At 42.0% G+C, this 19,311-nt stretch overlaps 1 protein-coding gene across 1 annotated transcript; it reads left to right on the forward strand.

The window, feature by feature from the left end:
• Positions 1–351: 351 nt before the first annotated feature.
• Positions 352–18,505, forward strand: KPNA4 (karyopherin subunit alpha 4; the record flags this gene model as incomplete). The annotated part of the gene is made up of 17 exons (XM_079539828.1): positions 352–420; positions 4,591–4,635; positions 5,709–5,798; positions 5,885–5,914; positions 6,007–6,059; positions 6,320–6,415; positions 6,528–6,613; positions 8,288–8,374; positions 10,523–10,692; positions 10,781–10,825; positions 11,545–11,676; positions 11,922–12,050; positions 13,336–13,440; positions 14,464–14,535; positions 15,124–15,286; positions 16,394–16,488; positions 18,407–18,505. 17 exons carry the CDS (start codon positions 352–354, stop codon positions 18,503–18,505), a joined length of 1,566 nt encoding a protein of 521 aa, XP_079395954.1.
• Between the last annotated feature and the right edge of the window lie 806 nt (positions 18,506–19,311).

Below are 19,311 nucleotides of genomic sequence, written 5' to 3' on the forward strand. Positions count from 1 at the left end.
GCCGCGCAGCTCCCTCCCTCTCCCTCCCTTCTCCCATTGGCCGCCGGGCGCGGGCTCCTCGACCAATCGGCGGGCGCGGCCGGGCGGCCCAGAGCGAGGCTGCCCCTCTTTCCCCTCCCCCCTCCCCCCCTTCCCTCTCGCACCGTCCCTGGCTCCCGGCACGTTCGGCGCCCGGCAGCGGGGCAGCGCCGCCCCGAGCAGGCCGGCAGCGGCGCGGCGAGAGAACTCGGCCGCTGCTTAAAGCGGCCTCCGGTGGATTCGAGCTCCGGGGCCACGGGTCCGGGAGGAGAAAAAGGAGGAGGAGGCGGCGGAGGAGCAGCAACCGCGCTCCCTCCCACCTTCCCCCCCGCCATGGCCGACAACGAGAAACTGGACAACCAACGGCTGAAGAACTTCAAGAACAAAGGCCGCGACCTGGAGGTACGAGAGGAACCGCCCGGCTATGGCGGCGGGAAAGAGACGGAACGGCCGTGTGGCGTCTTTCCTTAATCCGCCGACGAGGGGCCCGCCGCGGGGCTGCGGCCTGCGCCGCCCGCCCAGCGAGGGAGGGACGGGAGGGAAGGGGAAGGGAGAGGCCGCGCTGCGCGCTCGGGTGCGGCCGTTGGGCTGCGCGCTTGGGGGAGGAGGCGCTGAGGGGCAGCGCGGGGCTCCTCGGACGCGCGGGGCGAAGGCGAAGGCCCCGCGCGTCCGAGGGACCCCGCGCTGCCCCTCAGAGAGAGCGGGATGCGAGGGGGGGTTTGTGACTGAAGGAGCGCAGGAATCTCACTCCCCGGTTAAAAATAGGTCCCGTTACGCTGACTTGCAGTTCTGTGAGGAAGCTCGGACGCTTTGTTGTTTAAAAGTCATAGCAAGAGACTTGTTTTTATAAAGCGTTTCAGTTGGAGTAACGCGGCTTCTCCAGGAAAAAAGCCAGAATGGCAGCGTGTGCGGCGTCATTGCTTTTTATTTTATTATTTGTATTTCTTTGGACGGAGAGTTCCCATTATATTTCTAAAGTGGAAAAAGCTGAGATGTGTTTTTCTGGGGATGGTCTGCTTTAAAACTCTGCAGCATTTTTATGGGTGATCTTGAGAGCAGCCTTTACTGCTGCAGTCTGCAGGTGAATCAGAATTAGTATAGGAGGGAAATAATGGATAAAGGAGGGCCTAAGTCACTGTTCTGGATTTTTACCAAATCCAGATGTGAGCTTGCATACAGCTCCAAAGACTTCATCCTTCCTTTTGTAGTTCAGTGCCTTTTTAGGAGGAAGTTGTTCACACAGGAGGTTGTGATGCACTGGAACAGGTTGCCCAAGAAGGCTGTGGATGCCCCATCCCTGCAGACATTCAAGGCCAGGCTGGATGTGGCTCTGGGCAGCCTGGGCTGCTGGTTGGCGACCTGCACACAGCAGGGGGTTGGAACTGGATGAGCATTGTGCTCCTTTTCAACCCAGGCCTCTCTGTGATTCTTTTATACCTGTGAGGCTTCTTTGTCATTACTGTGAGGGCTGTACTGGCTGCTGTGGGTATGGAGCTGCCTTCTTAGCCACTGTTGTTGTAGGGGTGCAAGTAAGTGTTCAAATGAAGTATTTCATGATGGCAGTCCTCCCCTGAAGTGCAAACAGGAAAGCATGAAGGCATTCTCCTCCAGCTGTGTGTGTGGTAGGGTCGAGTTCTTGAGAAGCATGGGTTGGAGAAAGAAGTGGAAGAGGGCATGTTAGCTCTGGATGTGAGTGCCTGCTAGGCTGATGGGTCTGAGCTGTCCTTGAGTGTGGGACATAGAGCACTTCTGTATTGGGCGTTGCTGAGGAAAACACGAGCATATCAGCATCCTGCAGCTCACACAAGATTGTACTGATAAGCTGAAGGGCTCAGTGGTGATTAATGGTCAGAAAATAGCCTTTATGATAAAAAATGTTAGCAGCTAAATATACTGAAAAAAGGAGTAGCAGCGGTAGGTTGATGAAAATAGATTTGATGACTTGATTTCTGATGTAGAGCAGGATCCAGTGAATGAAAAGAGCCAGATGAATTCATCTTGAAGATGCAGTGGAGCAGTTGCCAAGGAAGGAGCATTCAGAAATTGGTTTCTAGAAACTTGTAAATTGAGCTTGCTTTCAAATGGTTGTGTTAGTGCAAGGTGAGACTGCTTCAGAGCAGTTCAGCAATCACATCAGAGCTTCTTCAGAGCCGAAGGTGACACTGGAGAAGGCAGCTGTATGATGCCATCTGCCAAGGAAAGCAGTGCACCCTGATTTCTTCTCTTTGAGATGTTTTCTGACAAACACCACAAGTTTATCTGAGTGTTGCTGTTACTGAGTTTATCGGAGCAGTCTGTTCCATTTCCAGCACTGATGATAGTACTGTGAAACTTATGGACTCCATCTCATCCTTGTGTGTTTTCCTTTCCTGGAAGGCAGAGCAGTGACAGGTGAACCAACAGCAGCTTCTTCATCAACCCAGCACTGCTTGCATAGGAAGTGACTTGAGGGAGCCCTGCTTTGATCAACTGCTCTTCAGTGGTGGTTTGTCTGTTGTGCAGAGGCTTCTGTGAGTCCTTGGCTTTCAGGTGCTCTTCAGAACCCGAGAGAAACTGAAGCCATGGGGCCGGCAGTTTTCTGTTGGGTTTGTTTTTGGGTGATTTTATTTTCTGGAGGGAGAATCCTTTTCCTTTTCCAGCAGTGTTGATGGGTTCACAGGGTTTTGAAGGCTGATAGTTACACGTGACTTTTATTTTTTCCAAGTGAAGAAACTCTGTAGAAGTTGTGCCCAAGACTTTTTTGCTCAGAGTATCTGTTTTAATTCTACTCTTCTCTCCCCGTTTCTGTTACATGTGTGCTTCTCCTGAATGAGGATGTGCTGCCATCCGAGTCGTGACGCTGTTAGTTGGGACGATACGGCTTTTTAAAAACCCTTATGGTTTCATTTCCCTTTACAATTGGTTCCCCAGCAATGCAGATTTTCACTCACTCTTTGAAATGATATAGCTGATCTCCTTCTTGGTTAGCAACAGTTTTTCCCTCTAGGACAAGGGGAAAAACTCAAACAGGAGAGGTTTAGTTTGGACGTTAAGCAGCAGCTCTTCACCCAGAGGCACTGAGGCCCAGAGCTGCTGGGGCTGCCATCCCATGGCCACCTGTGCAGAGCCCATCGTAGGGAAATGGAGCTTATCTGCATCCAGGTGTGCTAGCTGCTGACCTTGTGTTGTTGATGTGACTTTTTGTAGGTGTACAGTTGAAGAGGCCATGCATGTAAGCAGCACTGAGCTCCTCTATTAACTGTGGTTTTGACTGGCCAGTTGGGTTAACATCCTCTAAAATCTGCACATCTCCTGACTGCTGGCTTTGGTGCTTTTAGTGTGGGACACTTTGTACTTGGTAGTGACTCTTACCTGGCAGGTCTATGTGCTGCAGCTGCATTAGGTACGCTCCTTTGCTTTGCCTTTTATTTAATGGGAAGCCGTTGGCCTGCAGGTGTTCCTCACTGCTGTCCTCTGCCTGTTGTTCTCCTGACAAAATGCATTTTTGGCCCTCCAGCAACAAAAGTTTCTGCCTGCAAAGCAGTGCAAGGCCATACTTTCTTTTCCACTCACTTCTTGCCCTCTTTTCCTTTTGACTCCTTCCTTTGAGAAGGTGCGATGCCTTGCCCAGAGCTGAAAGCTTGATTGTGATCTAATGTCCATTTCTTTCAATACAAATACTTACATACCCAAAAGTTGGGTTTTTAGTCCTTCCAAGCTGTTCCTTATTGCTGGTCAGAAGCTCCCCTGGCTGCTTTTTCCCCCACATCCACTGTTAAAGCAGTCCCACGTGCTCTGGGATTCCAGACTTTCTCTGGAAACGTTTCATTCACAGTAAAAATGCAGTTCTGTTGTTACTCATTCAGATTTTGAAGCATAGGACAAAATCGCTGTAGATTATTTTCTTTTTGTTAATACCTTTCACAAGTGAATGAATTTTTGTATATTTACACTTTTTCTGAATACTCTGAGTGGGACAGGATAAGGAGAATGTTTGTCCTTACTGTATGAAGGGTTGTACGTGGATTTTGTTGAATGTTATTTTCTCAGTTGTAGTTTGGTTTTGCACATTATAGTTCAATTTTGCTTATTAGGTCTCTTAATTTGAACTTATTCATAAATGTGTTACCCAAGGCAGGGTAACTGTTATGGTTGAGGCTTTATGGCTTTCACATTCCCTTTGCCTAAGCCTGGAGGGAGGTCAGTGCTGAGTACAGAACTGCTGGCTCAGGGTTTTGGCCTCGTGTATTCTGGTGATGTGGGTATTCTTTTAGTGGGGGGAATAAACAACTAGTAATCTTGAATTGAGAAAGAGTTACAAATATCATGCAATCCCAGTCTACTCTCTGTTAGCTTGCCGTGGCACTGTTATATCTTACAAACAGCATCATCTGATATTGCTCTTCAAGGTGCTTGTTTGTTCCTCACTTTGGTTACTTCATCTCCTGTTGGATTTCTGCTCCTATAGCGAAAATGAAATCTGGTGTGTATAAGTACTGTTCAAAGTGCATGAAGTTGAAAATAGTTGGGCAAAAACTTAATCACTTAACCCAGGTCCAGATCATAATGTACTTCTGTTTTGATTCTTTTCAGACTATGAGAAGACAAAGGAATGAAGTTGTCGTTGAGTTAAGAAAGGTGAGATAAACTAGTATTAACTTCTTACTGAATGGAACTTGGTGATGCTGGTTACTTTTAAGTAGATAAAATGCTTGTATGTAACTCTGCAGTCCACAGGGAACACCATGCTTCAACTGTTAATCCTTACTAATTCTGTGGAGGTATCTTGGTTTAGAAGAAAGCTCTGGTTACCATTCCCAGTACTAGAAGTCTCGCATTTAAAAATGAAGTTTTATTTGTAGCCTTAGGAGAAGAATGATTCTTGTTCCTGCAGCAAGTTTTTTAATTTTGAAGATTTTGAAAGACTTACCATTTTTGGCAAGGACAAGGAGGAATGGTTTTAAACTGAGACAGGGGAGGTTTAGGTTGGAGATTAGGAGGAAGTTTTTCACCCAGAGGGTGGTGATGCACTGTTACAGGTTGCCCAAGGAGGCTGTGGATGCCCCATCCCTGCAGGCATTCAAGGCCAGGCTGGATGTGGCTCTGGGCAGCCTGGTCTGCTGGTTGGTGACCTGCACACAGCAGGGGGTTGGAACTGATGAGCATTGTGCTCCTTTTCAACCCAGGCCTCTCTGTGATTCTTTTGTACCTGTGAGGCCCCTTTGTCATTACTGTGAGGGCTGTACTGGCTGCTGTGGGTATGGGGCTATTTTCTTTCCCAGAGCAGCAGTTTAATACAAAGGTGAAACAGTGCAAGGATGTGTGTGAAGATACAGCTGTTGAGAATTTTTGGAAATAAGTTGACTTATCTCTCAAATTATAGCTTGAATTACTTCAGAAAATCTAACTTCAGGGAATGGCCTGGTCTTGTTACAAGTATTAACAGTTAAGTTGCAGTGTCAGCATTGATGGATGTACATATGAAACTTCTAGAAGAAGTGCAGTTACTGCTAGAGCTGAAACTAGATGGCGTTTTTACTTACAAAAAGTGATTTCCAAAGTGTGCTTCCCTCTGCACCAGTTACTAACTTCTGAGTGTTGGAACTTTTAATAGTCTCAGTGAAGACACACTTAAGATGCTGGTTTAAAAAATCATTTCTTAACAGCCCACACGTCCCCTAAATCTAATTTCTTATTAACGTGTTTTTAAGAACAAAAGAGACGAACATCTTCTAAAGAGAAGAAATGTTCCCCATGAAGATATCTGTGAAGATTCTGATATAGATGGAGACTTCAGAGTGGTAAGAATTAACTCTAAACCATGTCTTTTTTTTTTTTCCTTCAGAGATGGCTAATTTCTAACTGCTCTTGTATCTTTTTTTCCTAGCAAAACACTTCTTTGGAAGCAATAGTACAGGTAAAAATAATAATAATAATGATAACTGTTGTCCTCACATTATTTATGTTATGTTGACAAATGTGAAAAGTCTGAATTTTCTCTTATTTTAGAATGCTTCAAGTGACAACCAGGGTATACAGTTAAGTGCTGTGCAAGCTGCAAGGTAAGAAGACACTTCTCTCACGTGTGCTGTTTTCATTCTTCCATTCAACCACGCAGTTGAATTCAGACAGTGTGTATTCTGGCTTAAGTAAGGAGGGTATGTCACTTATTGATTTAAAAAAGTAAATCCTTAATGACTGACCTGATCATAATTGCACTTTGAGCAGGATGTTGGACTAAATGACAGTCAGTGACCCTTTCTAGTCCTCACTTCTCATTCTGTGATTGTTGACTTTTGCATTTTCTTATTTTCTTACACAGAAAACTGCTTTCCAGTGATCGCAATCCACCAATTGATGATCTAATAAAATCAGGAATATTACCTATTTTAGTGCACTGTCTTGAAAGAGATGACAAGTAAGTATTTCTACAAATCCAAGTATTGTTGGGGGAGTTCCTAGTGTTTAGCTAGTGTGCCTGTGTGTTCTGACTGAAAACTCATGTTACAATATGTTTTTTATTTCTCTAGTCCTTCTTTACAGTTTGAAGCTGCGTGGGCTTTGACAAACATTGCATCTGGAACCTCTGAACAAACGCAGGCCGTAGTTCAATCTAGTAAGTCCAGTACTATTTGGTGGTTGATAAAGCATGCACCATAGCTTCCACAAAAACAAGATTAAAACGGTAGTGTAAAGAGCATCGCATCCACACTCCTGTTTCTCTGTATCTCAAGCATGTTCACCAGTCCACGTGTGGTAGGGTTGGTCCTTTCTTGCGATAGCCAGGTTGAAATTGAGTTGTCAATCACAGGCCCGTCGCTGAAGGACCTGTCCATGAAGTCTCCTGCCAGAAGTTCTACTTCTTCTCTGGCAAGCAGCATCAGTTGAAGTGCACATCTGCTTTTGTTCTTCATTTTCTCAGATTTTTAAATTCAGTTGGGTTTCCTGATGGTGAGTAATCTCTTCTGGGAACTCACACTATTTTAGCAGAGTTGATATCTGCTGGTTTTCAGTTCTCAAACATAATTAAAAAAAAAAAAAAAAAAGTCTCCCATGGGGGAATTTCCCATGTAATTGCAAAGAGAGAAGAAAAGTGTGAGCCAAGTCTAGAGAATGTGTCTCATGAAACTTTTCCTAACTTGAGCTGAAGAAAAAGCACTAGCCTTTGTGATTTGAGGAGCCTGAAGTTTGGGAAGGAATTTGTCTTGTACTTGGAATCTGAGTTATAAAGCAGTCTATCTTCTGTGTTTGAAATGTGGCTTAAGTTCTTTTTTATAAAGAAAAAGCTAAATAGAAGTGTCTGCAGAGCTTCCTGAGACCCTGAAGGAACCTGACATACTGACTTTGCCTAAAATCCAAGGAAGAAATCCACAGGACTTATAGTATGTGAGACGCTGTTGTCCTTAATGGGTAGAAACAGTGTCGTATTGCAGTGCTGCTGATACCATTAAGTATACAATGTTTCCAGAAACGAAAAGACAGAATTATACTTGATTTTGTTTTCCCCAACATTGCAATCATGTATTGGCTTTTTTAGTGCTACTTGGAACTTTATTCAGTGTAGTAAGTATGCAGCTTCTCAAACGTGCAGTGTGGTTTAAACCATGAAATGTCAATGTTTTGTGCTTTCTGTAACTGTTTCACTTCAGCCATTGAAATAGATTGTTTCTTTTTCATTTTTAGTGCTAAACAGTTACAGGCTTCTTGCAGCTTGTATGTTATTTGTTTTATATTTAAAAAATATACCTATTTCTTAGCACCATCTTAGCTGTGAAGTGGCTGGGTGGATTTCTGGTTAGCAGCTGGTGCATACTTGACTACTAGTAGTGATGTGGTAGGGGGACAGTGTTTAAGATTGCAGCAGATCTATTCCACATCCCTGTTACTGCATTGCTGGTCAATAATCTATTGATTTAAGTTGGCTAACTTGACTGGATGAGGTTGGCTGCACGGTTAGTACTTCTGCAATTAGTTCTGTTTAAAAAAAGTTAGTGCTGGATTTCTGTGTGTAATGAGTGTAACTCAGCTTGGAGTTCTGACAAGCCTTGGTAATTTTTTGAGACTTAAAGCAAATTAAATGTCAGGTTATTTTAAGAGTTGCAAGCTCAATAAGAACAAGTAATAAAGGAAGAATTGTTACAGTGTTTTACTTCAGTATCATCTGGGAAGCTGGTAAAGCTTTGACCAACACTCAACCACGAGAAGAAAGTCTTACGAAACTTTAAGTAATTTTGTCTTCTCAGATATGTATTCCTTAACAACTGCATGGTGTTTTGTTTGTGTTTTTCAGATGCTGTACCACTTTTTCTGAGACTGCTGCATTCACCTCACCAAAATGTTTGTGAACAAGCTGTGTGGGCTTTAGGCAATATCATAGGTTTGTGTTACTCCTGCCACTAAAAATTGCTGAGTTCCTTTTGAAAATGAACAAATAAACTAGGTAGCATTTTACATCAGAACTCTGAGATGTTCAGCTGTAGGACAGTAAGGAGGGGACAGAAGGACAGTGGAGGGGAGCTCTGCGGAAAGGGACCTGGGTGTCCTGGTGGATGACAGGTTGGCCATGAGCCAGCAGTGTGCCCTTGTAGCCAAGAAGGCCAATGGCTTACTGGGCTGCATTAAAAAGAGCGTGTCCAGCAGGTCGAGGGAGGTGATCCTCCCCCTCTACTCTGCCCTGGTGAGGCCTCATCTGGAGCACTGCGTCCAGTTCTGGGCTCCCCAGTACAAAAAAGACAAGGATCTCTTGAAAAGAGTCCAGCGGAGGGCCACGAAGATGGTGAAGGGCCTGGAGCATCTCTCCTATGAGGAAAGGCTGAGTGAACTGGGTCTGTTCAGCCTTGAGAAGAGAAGACTGAGAGGGGACCTGATCCAGGTCTATAAATATCTAAGGTGTGGGGGGCAGAATGGCGAGGCCAGACTGTTTTCAGTGGTGAGTGGAGACAGGACAAGGGGAAACGGCTGGAAACTGCAGCATAGGAAGTTCCGCACAAACATGCGCAAGAACTCTGTACAGTGAGGTGACGGAGCGCTGGAACAGGCTGCCCAGGGAGGTGGTGGAGTCTCCTTCTCTGGAGATGTTCAAGACCTGCCTGGATGCCTACCTGTGCGACCTGCTGTAGGGAACCTGCTTTGGCAGGGGGTTGGACTCGATGATCTCTGGAGGTCCCTTCCAACCCCTACAATTGTGTGATTGTGTGATTGTGTGATTGTGTGATTGTGTGATTGTGTGATTGTGTGATTGTGTGATTGTGTGATTGTGTGATTGTGTGATTGTGTGATTGTGTGATTGTGTGATTGTGTGATTGTGTGATTGTGTGATTGTGTGATTGTGTGATTGTGTGATTGTGTGATTGTGTGATTGTGTGATTCTGTGATTGTGTGATTCTGTGATTGTGTGATTCTGTGATTCTGTGATTCTGTGATTCTGTGATTCTGTGATTCTGTGACAGTAAGCAGCCTTTCTTGGCAGTCACTCTGTTCTTAACTCTTTCCTGTTTTCTCTGTCATGCATTTAGGGTGTACACCCCAAAGCATTTCTTTGCAGATACAGGAAAAGAGGAGTTATTGTCCAACAGGCATGTAGATTGTTAAAATGAAAACTGTTTTGCATTGGGTTTTGAAATATGGCCTGAGCTCACAAGTTACATTGAGTAGTAGACAAGTTGTGATCATTCAGTCTTTAATTTGACTTTTTGTGCGCAGGCTGTAGCCGGCGCTTGTAGATGGCATCCAATCCATTACAGTTGCAGTGCTTGAAGTTGTGATTTCTGGCATACTGAGGTTTCTTCCATCTGGCATTTTAGAAATGCCAGGTCTTAAGAAGCAAGCCAATAAAAAGCTTGATTTTGTAACTGCCTGAAATGTACTGTATGCTTGTATGTCCCTGAACATCTAAGAGTGGGTTTAGGGAAGCAAAATCCATCCTAGCATAAGAGTGGAGCAGTTCCAAGACCACCTCATGATGCCACGTGTGTACGTATATGTGGGACCAGATGACATGCATCCTGGGGTTCTGGAGGGGCTGGCTGGTGTGGTGGCCAAGCCACTCTCAGCACATCTGGAAAAGCATGGCTGTAAAGCAAAGCCCCTGGTGATTGGAAAGTGAGAAACATCACTCCCCTGCTCAAGAGAGAAAGACATGAAAAGCAGGCTGTTGAGCCACATGCCCATGCCTTGAACTTTGTATGCATTTTCAGTTGTTTGAATTTTAAATGTCTGGAAGTTAGAATGACTTGTAAGCATGAATGCTGAAGTCTGACTGGATCCAATGTGATTTATTGAGTAGCCATGATGAATCAAATTTAGCTGTGCTTTTGTTGGATGTATACAGAACCAGTGGTACAGACTTGTTTTCCGAACAACAGGACGCACGTAAACTGGTCTTGTCCACTCATACAGAGTCTTGAAGATTACCATTAGGAATTTGGAGTGTGTTTTCAGATTAAGGTGACCAGTTGTGGCATTACCTTTCTGTGAATTGAGGGGGATGACCTTTGCTTTCTTTCTCTCTTGATATTTTTAACAGGTGATGGACCCCAGTGTAGAGATTACGTTATTAGCCTTGGAGTAGTGAAACCACTGCTGTCCTTCATCAGCCCATCTATTCCCATAACTTTCTTAAGAAACGTTACTTGGGTCATGGTCAACTTGTGCCGTCACAAAGATCCTCCTCCGCCAATGGAAACCATTCAGGAGGTGACTGAATTGCTCACTGTAATTAAAGCAAAGCTGAGTATCTGAATGCCTTAAAAATAACAGTGAAATGATTCTTTTTTCTCTTTAGATCCTTCCAGCCCTCTGTGTTTTAATACACCACACAGATGTAAATGTAAGTAATTCTGCTTGGAAATAGTTTTGTGTTCTGGTACAGCTTTTTAGCTGAAGCATAAAGCTTCCCATACTTAAGTAGATCTTTATAAAATGAATAAATCTATCACCCTGTGGTAATCTTATTATCATATTTGATTTTAAGCAGCAGTTAGGATTTTTGCCTTGTATTTCTCTCTCTATAAGTCTTTTCTTGAATGTACTTGAAGAGAATCAGCTTTTATCCATTCACGAAGTTCATCCTGATACAAAACCAAATTTGACTTGATTTTCTGTAAGCATCTGGTAACACATAAATGTTGGGTTTTTATGACTTCCACTTATGCTTGAAACCATAACAAAAATCTGTGTAAATAAGAAGAAAATGTGAGCATGTTAGCAGGTATTACATTGCATCAGAGGTGAAATACAAGCATAGGTTGTTTCGCAGTAAAGTAAATGACTGAGTTCCCTAAAATTATAAGTCAGCTTTTTGCCTAAACAGAAATTGGAGTTAAGAATTGTTCTTTAGTGAAGTTGTAGCTGAGTTGGTAAAGTTAATGGCAACAGTGTTTCACTACAATGTTTAAATAAACTATTTCAGACTTCCATAGACTGGAAAGCATTAAGTTTATCAAACGAAGTAGGTTATGGACAAGAATCTGCTGTGTTACATCAGTTCTTTGTTTTTAATGATGATACCTCTGTGGTAACTACAAATGAATGTGTTTTTTTTGTTAGATATTGGTAGATACAGTCTGGGCTCTCTCATATCTAACGGATGCTGGCAATGAACAGATCCAGATGGTGATAGACTCCGGAATAGTCCCTCATTTGGTTCCTCTTCTCAGTCATCAAGAAGTGAAAGTGCAAGTGAGTTCAGCTAACTTTTTTTAAGTGTTGCTCAAAATGCAATGCTAGAGAGAGCAGCTAATTTCTTTTTACAGTCCATGATGAACTTTAAAGAGTACTTTTTCCTATATGGTACATCATTAACATAACATAGTTTGCCTCTTTAACTGTTTGAAGCTGTAGCATATGCTCAGTTAAAAAAATCTTTGCTCTTTCTGCTTAAAGGAAATGTTTTGTTTGCAAGAACTGAAAGTGTTTTGTTTCAGACTGCTGCGCTGAGAGCGGTAGGAAACATTGTCACTGGTACTGATGAACAGACACAGGTAGTTCTGAATTGTGAAGCCCTTTCACATTTTCCAGCACTTCTGACACATCCCAAAGAAAAAATTAATAAGGTATGTAATTGCACAGTTTGTGTTTGATTGATACAGCCCTTATATTTGGTTCAGCTGTTTTGGAATCCACATAATGTAGCGTGGTAGAGATTTGAGTAATGACTAATTACAAAATGCCAGCTTTACAGCAAAATGGATGATGACTTTTCTTTTTTTTCCCCTCTTGAATTTAACAACCGTAGAAAAATCTCTTAAGGAACTAAAACTTGTTCCTGACAAAGAATGGTTGTTTTCTGATTCATCTAAATGAATTCCTATGATTCCTATGAAATTAATGCTTTATCTTGTAATTTTGGCGAGTGACATAAATGTTAGGGTTATTGATATGTGAAATGTCATTTTAATTAAACTGACTCTCTTGGAAGTGATGAAATGGAGATAATTGGATGTCTCTTTGAATGGATTGTGTGTGAGGAACAGAGTCAAATGGGGTGGGAGGATGGGGGAGGGGTGTGTGTGCATGCATGCTTGTATAGAGAAGGCTTTAAATGGGGGCACTGATAATGAAGTGCTGATTCCGGAGTGCATCTGAGGCATGTTGTTAAATTCTGGGGTCCTACTTTCCAACATTGCCAATGATTAAAGCCCAAGACAAGCTCACCAAGACAAGCCTAGGCATCTTAAATCTCTAACAGGTTCATTAATGAAAATGATCCTGTGATCTGATCCAAGAGACTCAGTTGAACGTTTAAGTATAGAAATTGGGAAATTGTATTGTCCAGAAAATCATGCTAAATAAGTTGAGCTGTTGGAGCAGGTCCAGAGGAGGGCCACGAAGATGATCAGAGGGCTGGAGCACCTCCTCTGTGGGGACACATTGGGCTGGGGCTCTGCAGCCTGGGGAGGAGAAGGCTCTAGGACAACCTTATAGTGGCCTTCCAGTGCCTGAAAGGGGCTACAGGAAAGCTGGGGAGGGACTGTGTAAAGGCAGGTGGTGACAGGATGAGGGGAAATGGTTTTAAACTGGAAGAGGGAAGTTGTAGGCTAGATATTAGGAAGAAATTCTTTGCTGTGAGTGTGGTGAAGCACTGGAACAGGTGGAACACTGAGGTTGTGAATGCCTGCTTCCTGGAAGCATTCAGGGCCAGGCTGGATGGGGCTGTGAGCGACCTTGCCTAGAGGGAAGTGTCCCTGCTTATAGCAGGAGGCTTGGATCTAGATGGTCTTAAAGGTGCCTTCCAGCCCAAACTGTTCGATTATGATTCTGTGAATGTAAAATCTTGCTGATGGAAATAAAATACAGAATACTGTTTGAATTAATTTCTCAAAACCTTTTATTTTGCAGGAAGCAGTGTGGTTTCTATCTAACATCACTGCAGGAAATCAGCAGCAAGTTCAGGCAGTAATAGATGCAAACCTTGTTCCAATGATAATACATCTTCTAGATAAGGTGAGATAATAAGAAGGATTTAACAGTTAATTTCATTAAGTGGGGAAAATGACGCTGAGTTTCTTGCTTCATGTTTTACAGCATACTGTAAGCTTGGGGATGGGGAAGAGGGGGTGATAAACCTTAACTTTGGGCACTTTTAATATGTTGCAAGATATGTGTTACTGTTTTGGATAGTACTTTGTGAAGAACTGTACAAAAATGCATGTTGAATGTACTGGAGAAAGAAGCAAATCCCCCCTGTTCTCAGTTCTTTTAGTCTTGTTAATTTCTGTCTTCTTTCTAAAGAGAGGGGGCAGAAATTCTTGCCTGTATGTAAAATTAATACATGTGGATGGAGGACTGTGAAGTAGTTCCCAATGCTTTGCCAAAAGTTAAGGGTATGGAATAGGGATGTCCTATCTTTTTTTTTTTTTTTTTTTTTTTTAAACAATTAAAACTGTATCAACAAAAAATAAGTGGATGTATGAAGTAGTTTTAGAGTGTATTTCTGAGCTCTGCTTCAGAAATGGCAACTTGCTGTATACAGGTGTGCTGCTTTATGGCAATAGAAGCCAGAAACACCAACCTTGCTTGTAGTCAAGATGAAGATGGAATGAGTCTTAACTGAAGAAATACTTTTTTCCCTTAAGTAACAAATATCTGTTTACAGATAGTTCAAACCCACCATGAGAATCATGATGTCAGTGAGGTCACTGAGAAAAGAGTGAGGGGCAAACCTTTCTGGTTTTCAAACTTAGTAAGAAAACTTCTTGGCTAACTTCAGAGGCAGGCAGTTACACTGTGCCATGCACAGTGCACATAGCACATGTTTATCAAAACAAACACGCACCACTTATCTCTTGCTGCAACATGACAACTATTGATAAAGAATGTCAGAAACGAGTGCTTCAGTGCAGCAAGTTTCTAGTGGAAGAGATGATGTTACCATGCAGAATAAAGAGTAGCAAATTAAAGCTTTGACTAGAATGTAATAATTCCAGTTCTTATCTGATGTAATTTCTATTTGCTTTTGTATTTTAGGGCGACTTTGGTACTCAGAAAGAAGCTGCTTGGGCAATAAGCAATTTAACAATCAGCGGAAGAAAAGACCAAGTGAGTCAAACCTGATGAGCAGACATAAATCCTGTGGCAGGATTATGAATATCCAGATTATTCTTTGCTTAAGTCATTTTTTTCCTTTTCCACAAGAGATTTAGGAGTGAGCTTAGGTTCTGGTTTTGGAATGGCCATATCAGTGGGGAGTTGGGTGGAGGCCCCTCTGTTAGGATAGCCTCATAGCTATGAGTAACACTCTGATAAGGATCTTGATCATTCAGCATTAGTATCTTTTTTACCATTTTTTGGATAAAAATGTTAGCTATGTTACAAGACTTTCTTCTTAACTCAGAATATAAAATTGTGTCATTTGAACATGAAGTTCAGACCCTTTTGTATTGCTGAGAAATTCACAGTATCTGCCATTTGTTTAAGCAGTCTGCCTTTCGAAGCATATTTTTAACATAGTTCGTGTTTACTCTGCTAAGCTATAAATTAAAAAAACCAATGAGATGTGTCTTCTACAGACTGCTTTTGCCCTGATGGGTAACTTTGAGTGCTCTGACTGCCTTACATTTGGCTGTTTGTGCTTGTGGTGCTTTGTCGCGCTGTTGAGATCACTGCCTTTTCCTTTTTTATCCTTAGGTGGCATACTTAATTCAACAAAACGTAATTCCTCCCTTTTGCAATTTGCTAACAGTAAAAGATGCACAAGTTGTGCAAGTGGTTCTGGATGGACTAAGTAATATATTAAAAATGGCTGAAGATGAAGCAGAAACCATAGCCAATCTTATTGAGGAGTGCGGAGGTATGAAGTTGAGTTGTTTTTATACTGTTTTAAAAACATTGTTTGTTGAGCCTCCTGCCCTGTGTGTGTGCTGTGGGCTCTGTGTTGGCACAGATGTTTTAAGCAAATCTATTTATGTATTTTAAGAAACATCGTATTTTTGTGTCTGTTTAAGTTCATGATCAAGTAAAACATGGAGGAATTGGCGTATGGCAGTCAAGTTCATTAGGCATCAGTTATTCTAGTCATGCAGTGTACTTGACAAATTACCTGTAAATGTGTGGATAACTTGCTTACCTTAATCATACGTGTGTCTGGGTGTTTTTCTTTTTTTTTAAGGGGGGAATAAAATAATAAGGGCAACAAGTTGCAGAAATACAGCTTTATTTTCTTAATGGCTTTCAGACTTCCTGTGTGCTGGTTGCTATTTAAGTTGACTGAAAATCTTCCAGGGTGAAAGAACAGTGATACTAAGCTTGAGCACAAGTGAAAACTGAGATATCATGAGCATGGAGTGAATTTTAAAACACAAAAACTCGATAGAGGGAGAAAGCTTAATTCAGTGAGAGTGGCAGGAGGGAGAAGAGGCGTTCATGCCTAAAGCTCTGCTGGTCAGAACATTTAAAAACACAGATGCATGCTTCACTCGTGTCTGCCAAAAAATTGTATCCAGGAGCTGGTTGGTATATAATCAAGCTGCAGATCAGTAAGCAATGGCATGTGTGCTACCAAGAGCGTGCATGTGGTTTGGAATGTCATGGGTTGTGGCTGCAGCTGTGAACTGAGGGTACAAAGCACTGCTCAGTGCCCCCATCTCTGCCCTTATTTCCAAAGACTGGCCTAACCACTCCAAGTGGGAAGAGAAGGATCACCATAACTCTTGGAACTGGCCTTCTCTATGACCTTTTCTGGTCCTGTGGTGTGTGTTCCAAAACCTCTAGTACATCTTGTCCAGTCTCTAAAGCTTTTATGCCTAAGCACGTCAGGTGGGTTTAACAGCTTCTTATTGAGTTTTACTTTATATCTGGGTTTGTTTTTAATGATTTTGTATGATGAGACTTTAAGGAGAGTGAGGGAGGTAGTTTTACTTCGACTTAGTATTTTAATTTGACTGCATCTTTTGTGTAGGCCTGGAGAAAATTGAACAGCTACAAAATCATGAAAATGAAGACATCTACAAACTGGCTTATGAGATCATTGATCAGTTCTTCTCTTCAGATGATGTAAGTGTGTTACAGTTCTGACACCTGCCTTTGTAATCATTTGTTTTCTTTCATAAATGTGATTCAGGAGGGAGGCAGCAGCTCCAAAGCCTGGCGTTTGTTGGGTTGTTTTCCACGTGAATTTTTTAGTCTATCCAATTGACTGATGTGCGTTTAGGGTACTGTTGCATGTTTGTAAGCCAAATATGCAGAATTATTTCAGGGCATTCACACTAAAAGGCTTATAGAATTTTAACTTGATGTCACAGCCTTTCTGAATAGTTGATTGTAGGCAATAAGTAGAGTTTTCCAGCTCTTGAAATTCTTCATCTGTTTAAAGCAATAGGCATTGTCCTGATCTGTATTCCTGAGTGGTGCAGTCACACAGATTGCAGAAATAGTCACTGCACGTGAGCTGCTCTGGCCTTAAGCTGGTCTTGTATTATGTGAAAGGTTGGTGTACTTGCATAGATCTTGTGCCTTATGATTATGGATTATGAAAAACTTGCCTTGTGTGTAGTCTAAGAGAAGCATAGAATGTCCACTGGCACCTAAAATATCATAGCACTGTAATAGTCATAGTGGCAATAGCATGGACTAGTTGCTTAAGTTTTGATGTGCTCTTCAACAATGTGATAAACATAGGGGTATTGTGCTTGGTTTTGCTTACATGTCACCTTCAATGAGATAAGGAGCATAGAGGAAACTATTTAAATGGGTTTTGAAGTCTGAAGGCTTGGCTGACTCATCACCATTCAGGATATGTCATGTTCTGCAACCGTGCTACTGGAGAGCACTGCTCAGTGGGTTGCTTGTTTATCTTAACACCTTTCTGCACTGTTAAGGTTCTGCACGTTTTGTTTATTATCACCAACCCTTCTATTATAAACCAACCCTTTGGTTTCGGAGTCTGTTAGATCTCCAAAACTTCATAGTAAACTTCAGATTCAGTGAAGAATGAGCCCTTATATGAACCTGCTGCATATCTTCTGTTGTTCATGATGAAGTGCCTAAAGGTCTGATACCTAATTTAAGCCTTACCTGTAGGGAATAAAACACTAGGCTAGGGTTAGGGTTAGAAGAACTAGTAGTTCTTCTAGCTGTCAGCTTCCAAGTTTGCTATTTCATATCTGCTATTATTAAGTTCAAGATTCTGCTTAATAAGAACAACGTTTTGAATGTTCTGATAATTTCAGAGGTGGTACGTGTGCATCAAATGAAAGTGAAAACATGCTGATCAGGAATGTCACTTTCAGTTTAAACATGCAGTGTAAATCAAACAAAGGTATTAGATTTCTGTGCACTTCAAATTATAAAAGATGCTCACTATGCATAAAGGAGATATAATGTCAGTCTGCTTCATGCAGTGAAGGTTTTCTACTTGATTAGACAGATCTGGGGAGCACGTAATTGCAGAAATGGTTAAACTGTAGAACATGCAAACGTTACCTACATTTAAGGTTCCTTTTTTTTTTTAATGCCAGTCTGTTGTTAAATGTAAGCAATAGGTCCTTTTTAGGAGCTCAGATTCTGTGTATATAGCAAGACTTGGAATTTAATACGTTGCCAATTTAGCAACCTGTGTGCTACCTACTTAAGCTGAAACTGCTATTTCAACTTGCTCTTTAAGTATTATTGGTCTCTTTCTAGGACCAGTGACACTTCATAAGCTGTCAAATAAGCATGATATGTGGCCAACAGAGTACTTTCCAGTATTCTGCAGAGTGGAAACTTTTAAAAATGAGAGTACCAGGTGCCATGAAGTGTATCTGCTAAATCTGAAGCATTTCAGGTTAAATTATTTCATCATAATAGCACTCCCTGGTTGGGGGAGAAGGTTGCAAGAAAATGCAATGAAGGGGATAGGTGGAGAGGCAGTTTGTCACTTCAGTGAGCCTGTCTTTCTGTTCCTTCTTATTATATTCTTGTTCTCTTGCAGATTGATGAAGATCCTAGCCTTGTACCAGAAGCAATACAAGGCGGAACATTTGGTTTCAATTCATCTGCCAATGTACCAGCAGAAGGGTTCCAGTTTTAGAGTGGTATTTTGGAAGTTAGGTACAATGCAGCACTGAATAAAAACAAAAAAAAGGTTTGATCCATCAATCTTGGCTCATGGGATCCGCTGCTGCATTAAATCGGGAAAGAAAATGTGAAGATTTCATTTGGAATCACAGAAAAGCCCAAATGAAGTCAAGATGGCGAGTGGGTGCGAGTGAGAATGAGTGGCAAAATGTAATGAAAAACTTCACACTGAATGCTTATTTAGATTGTTCAAAGAAAAAGGGCTACAGGTCAAAGATCTTCAGTGCCTGAGAAGGAACAATGACTTACTAGAGCAATTGGGGGGAAATGCAGTACTACCATCATCAAGCCTTGTAAGCATAAGAGAATAGGATGCCCATATAAGTCCAAGGAGAATGAGCCCAGGCCTTGCTATGAAGCACCGTGTGAATGGACAACATTGAATGAATGTCTGGACTCGATGCTGGGAGCCAGACTTGTTTCCAATACGGGGCTCTTCAGTCATGAAGCAGACTCCTAGTCCTGGAGTGGCGTGTGTACGAGAGTATGGTTGTGATGCTGTATGTGAACGCATGCAAGCTTGATTCGCCTTCAGGGGGCTGATAATAAAACCTAGTAAATCATCAAAATGAGTTCATAAGTGTTAACTTACACTGGACACAAAACCAAGACCGGTTTAGCAGCAGACTCTGGTTTACTCCTGCAGCCTGTGTTTCTTTTTTCTTTTTTTTTTTTTTTTTTTCCCCCTCCTTATTTTTCTTTCAGTTATTTTTAAGTTCTTTCCTGTATGGCTTATTAGTTGTTTGTAAAGTCAGAGTT

Source organism: Tetrao urogallus (genome assembly GCF_951394365.1).
Source record: "Tetrao urogallus genome assembly, chromosome: 9".
Lineage (NCBI taxonomy): Eukaryota > Metazoa > Chordata > Aves > Galliformes > Phasianidae > Tetrao > Tetrao urogallus.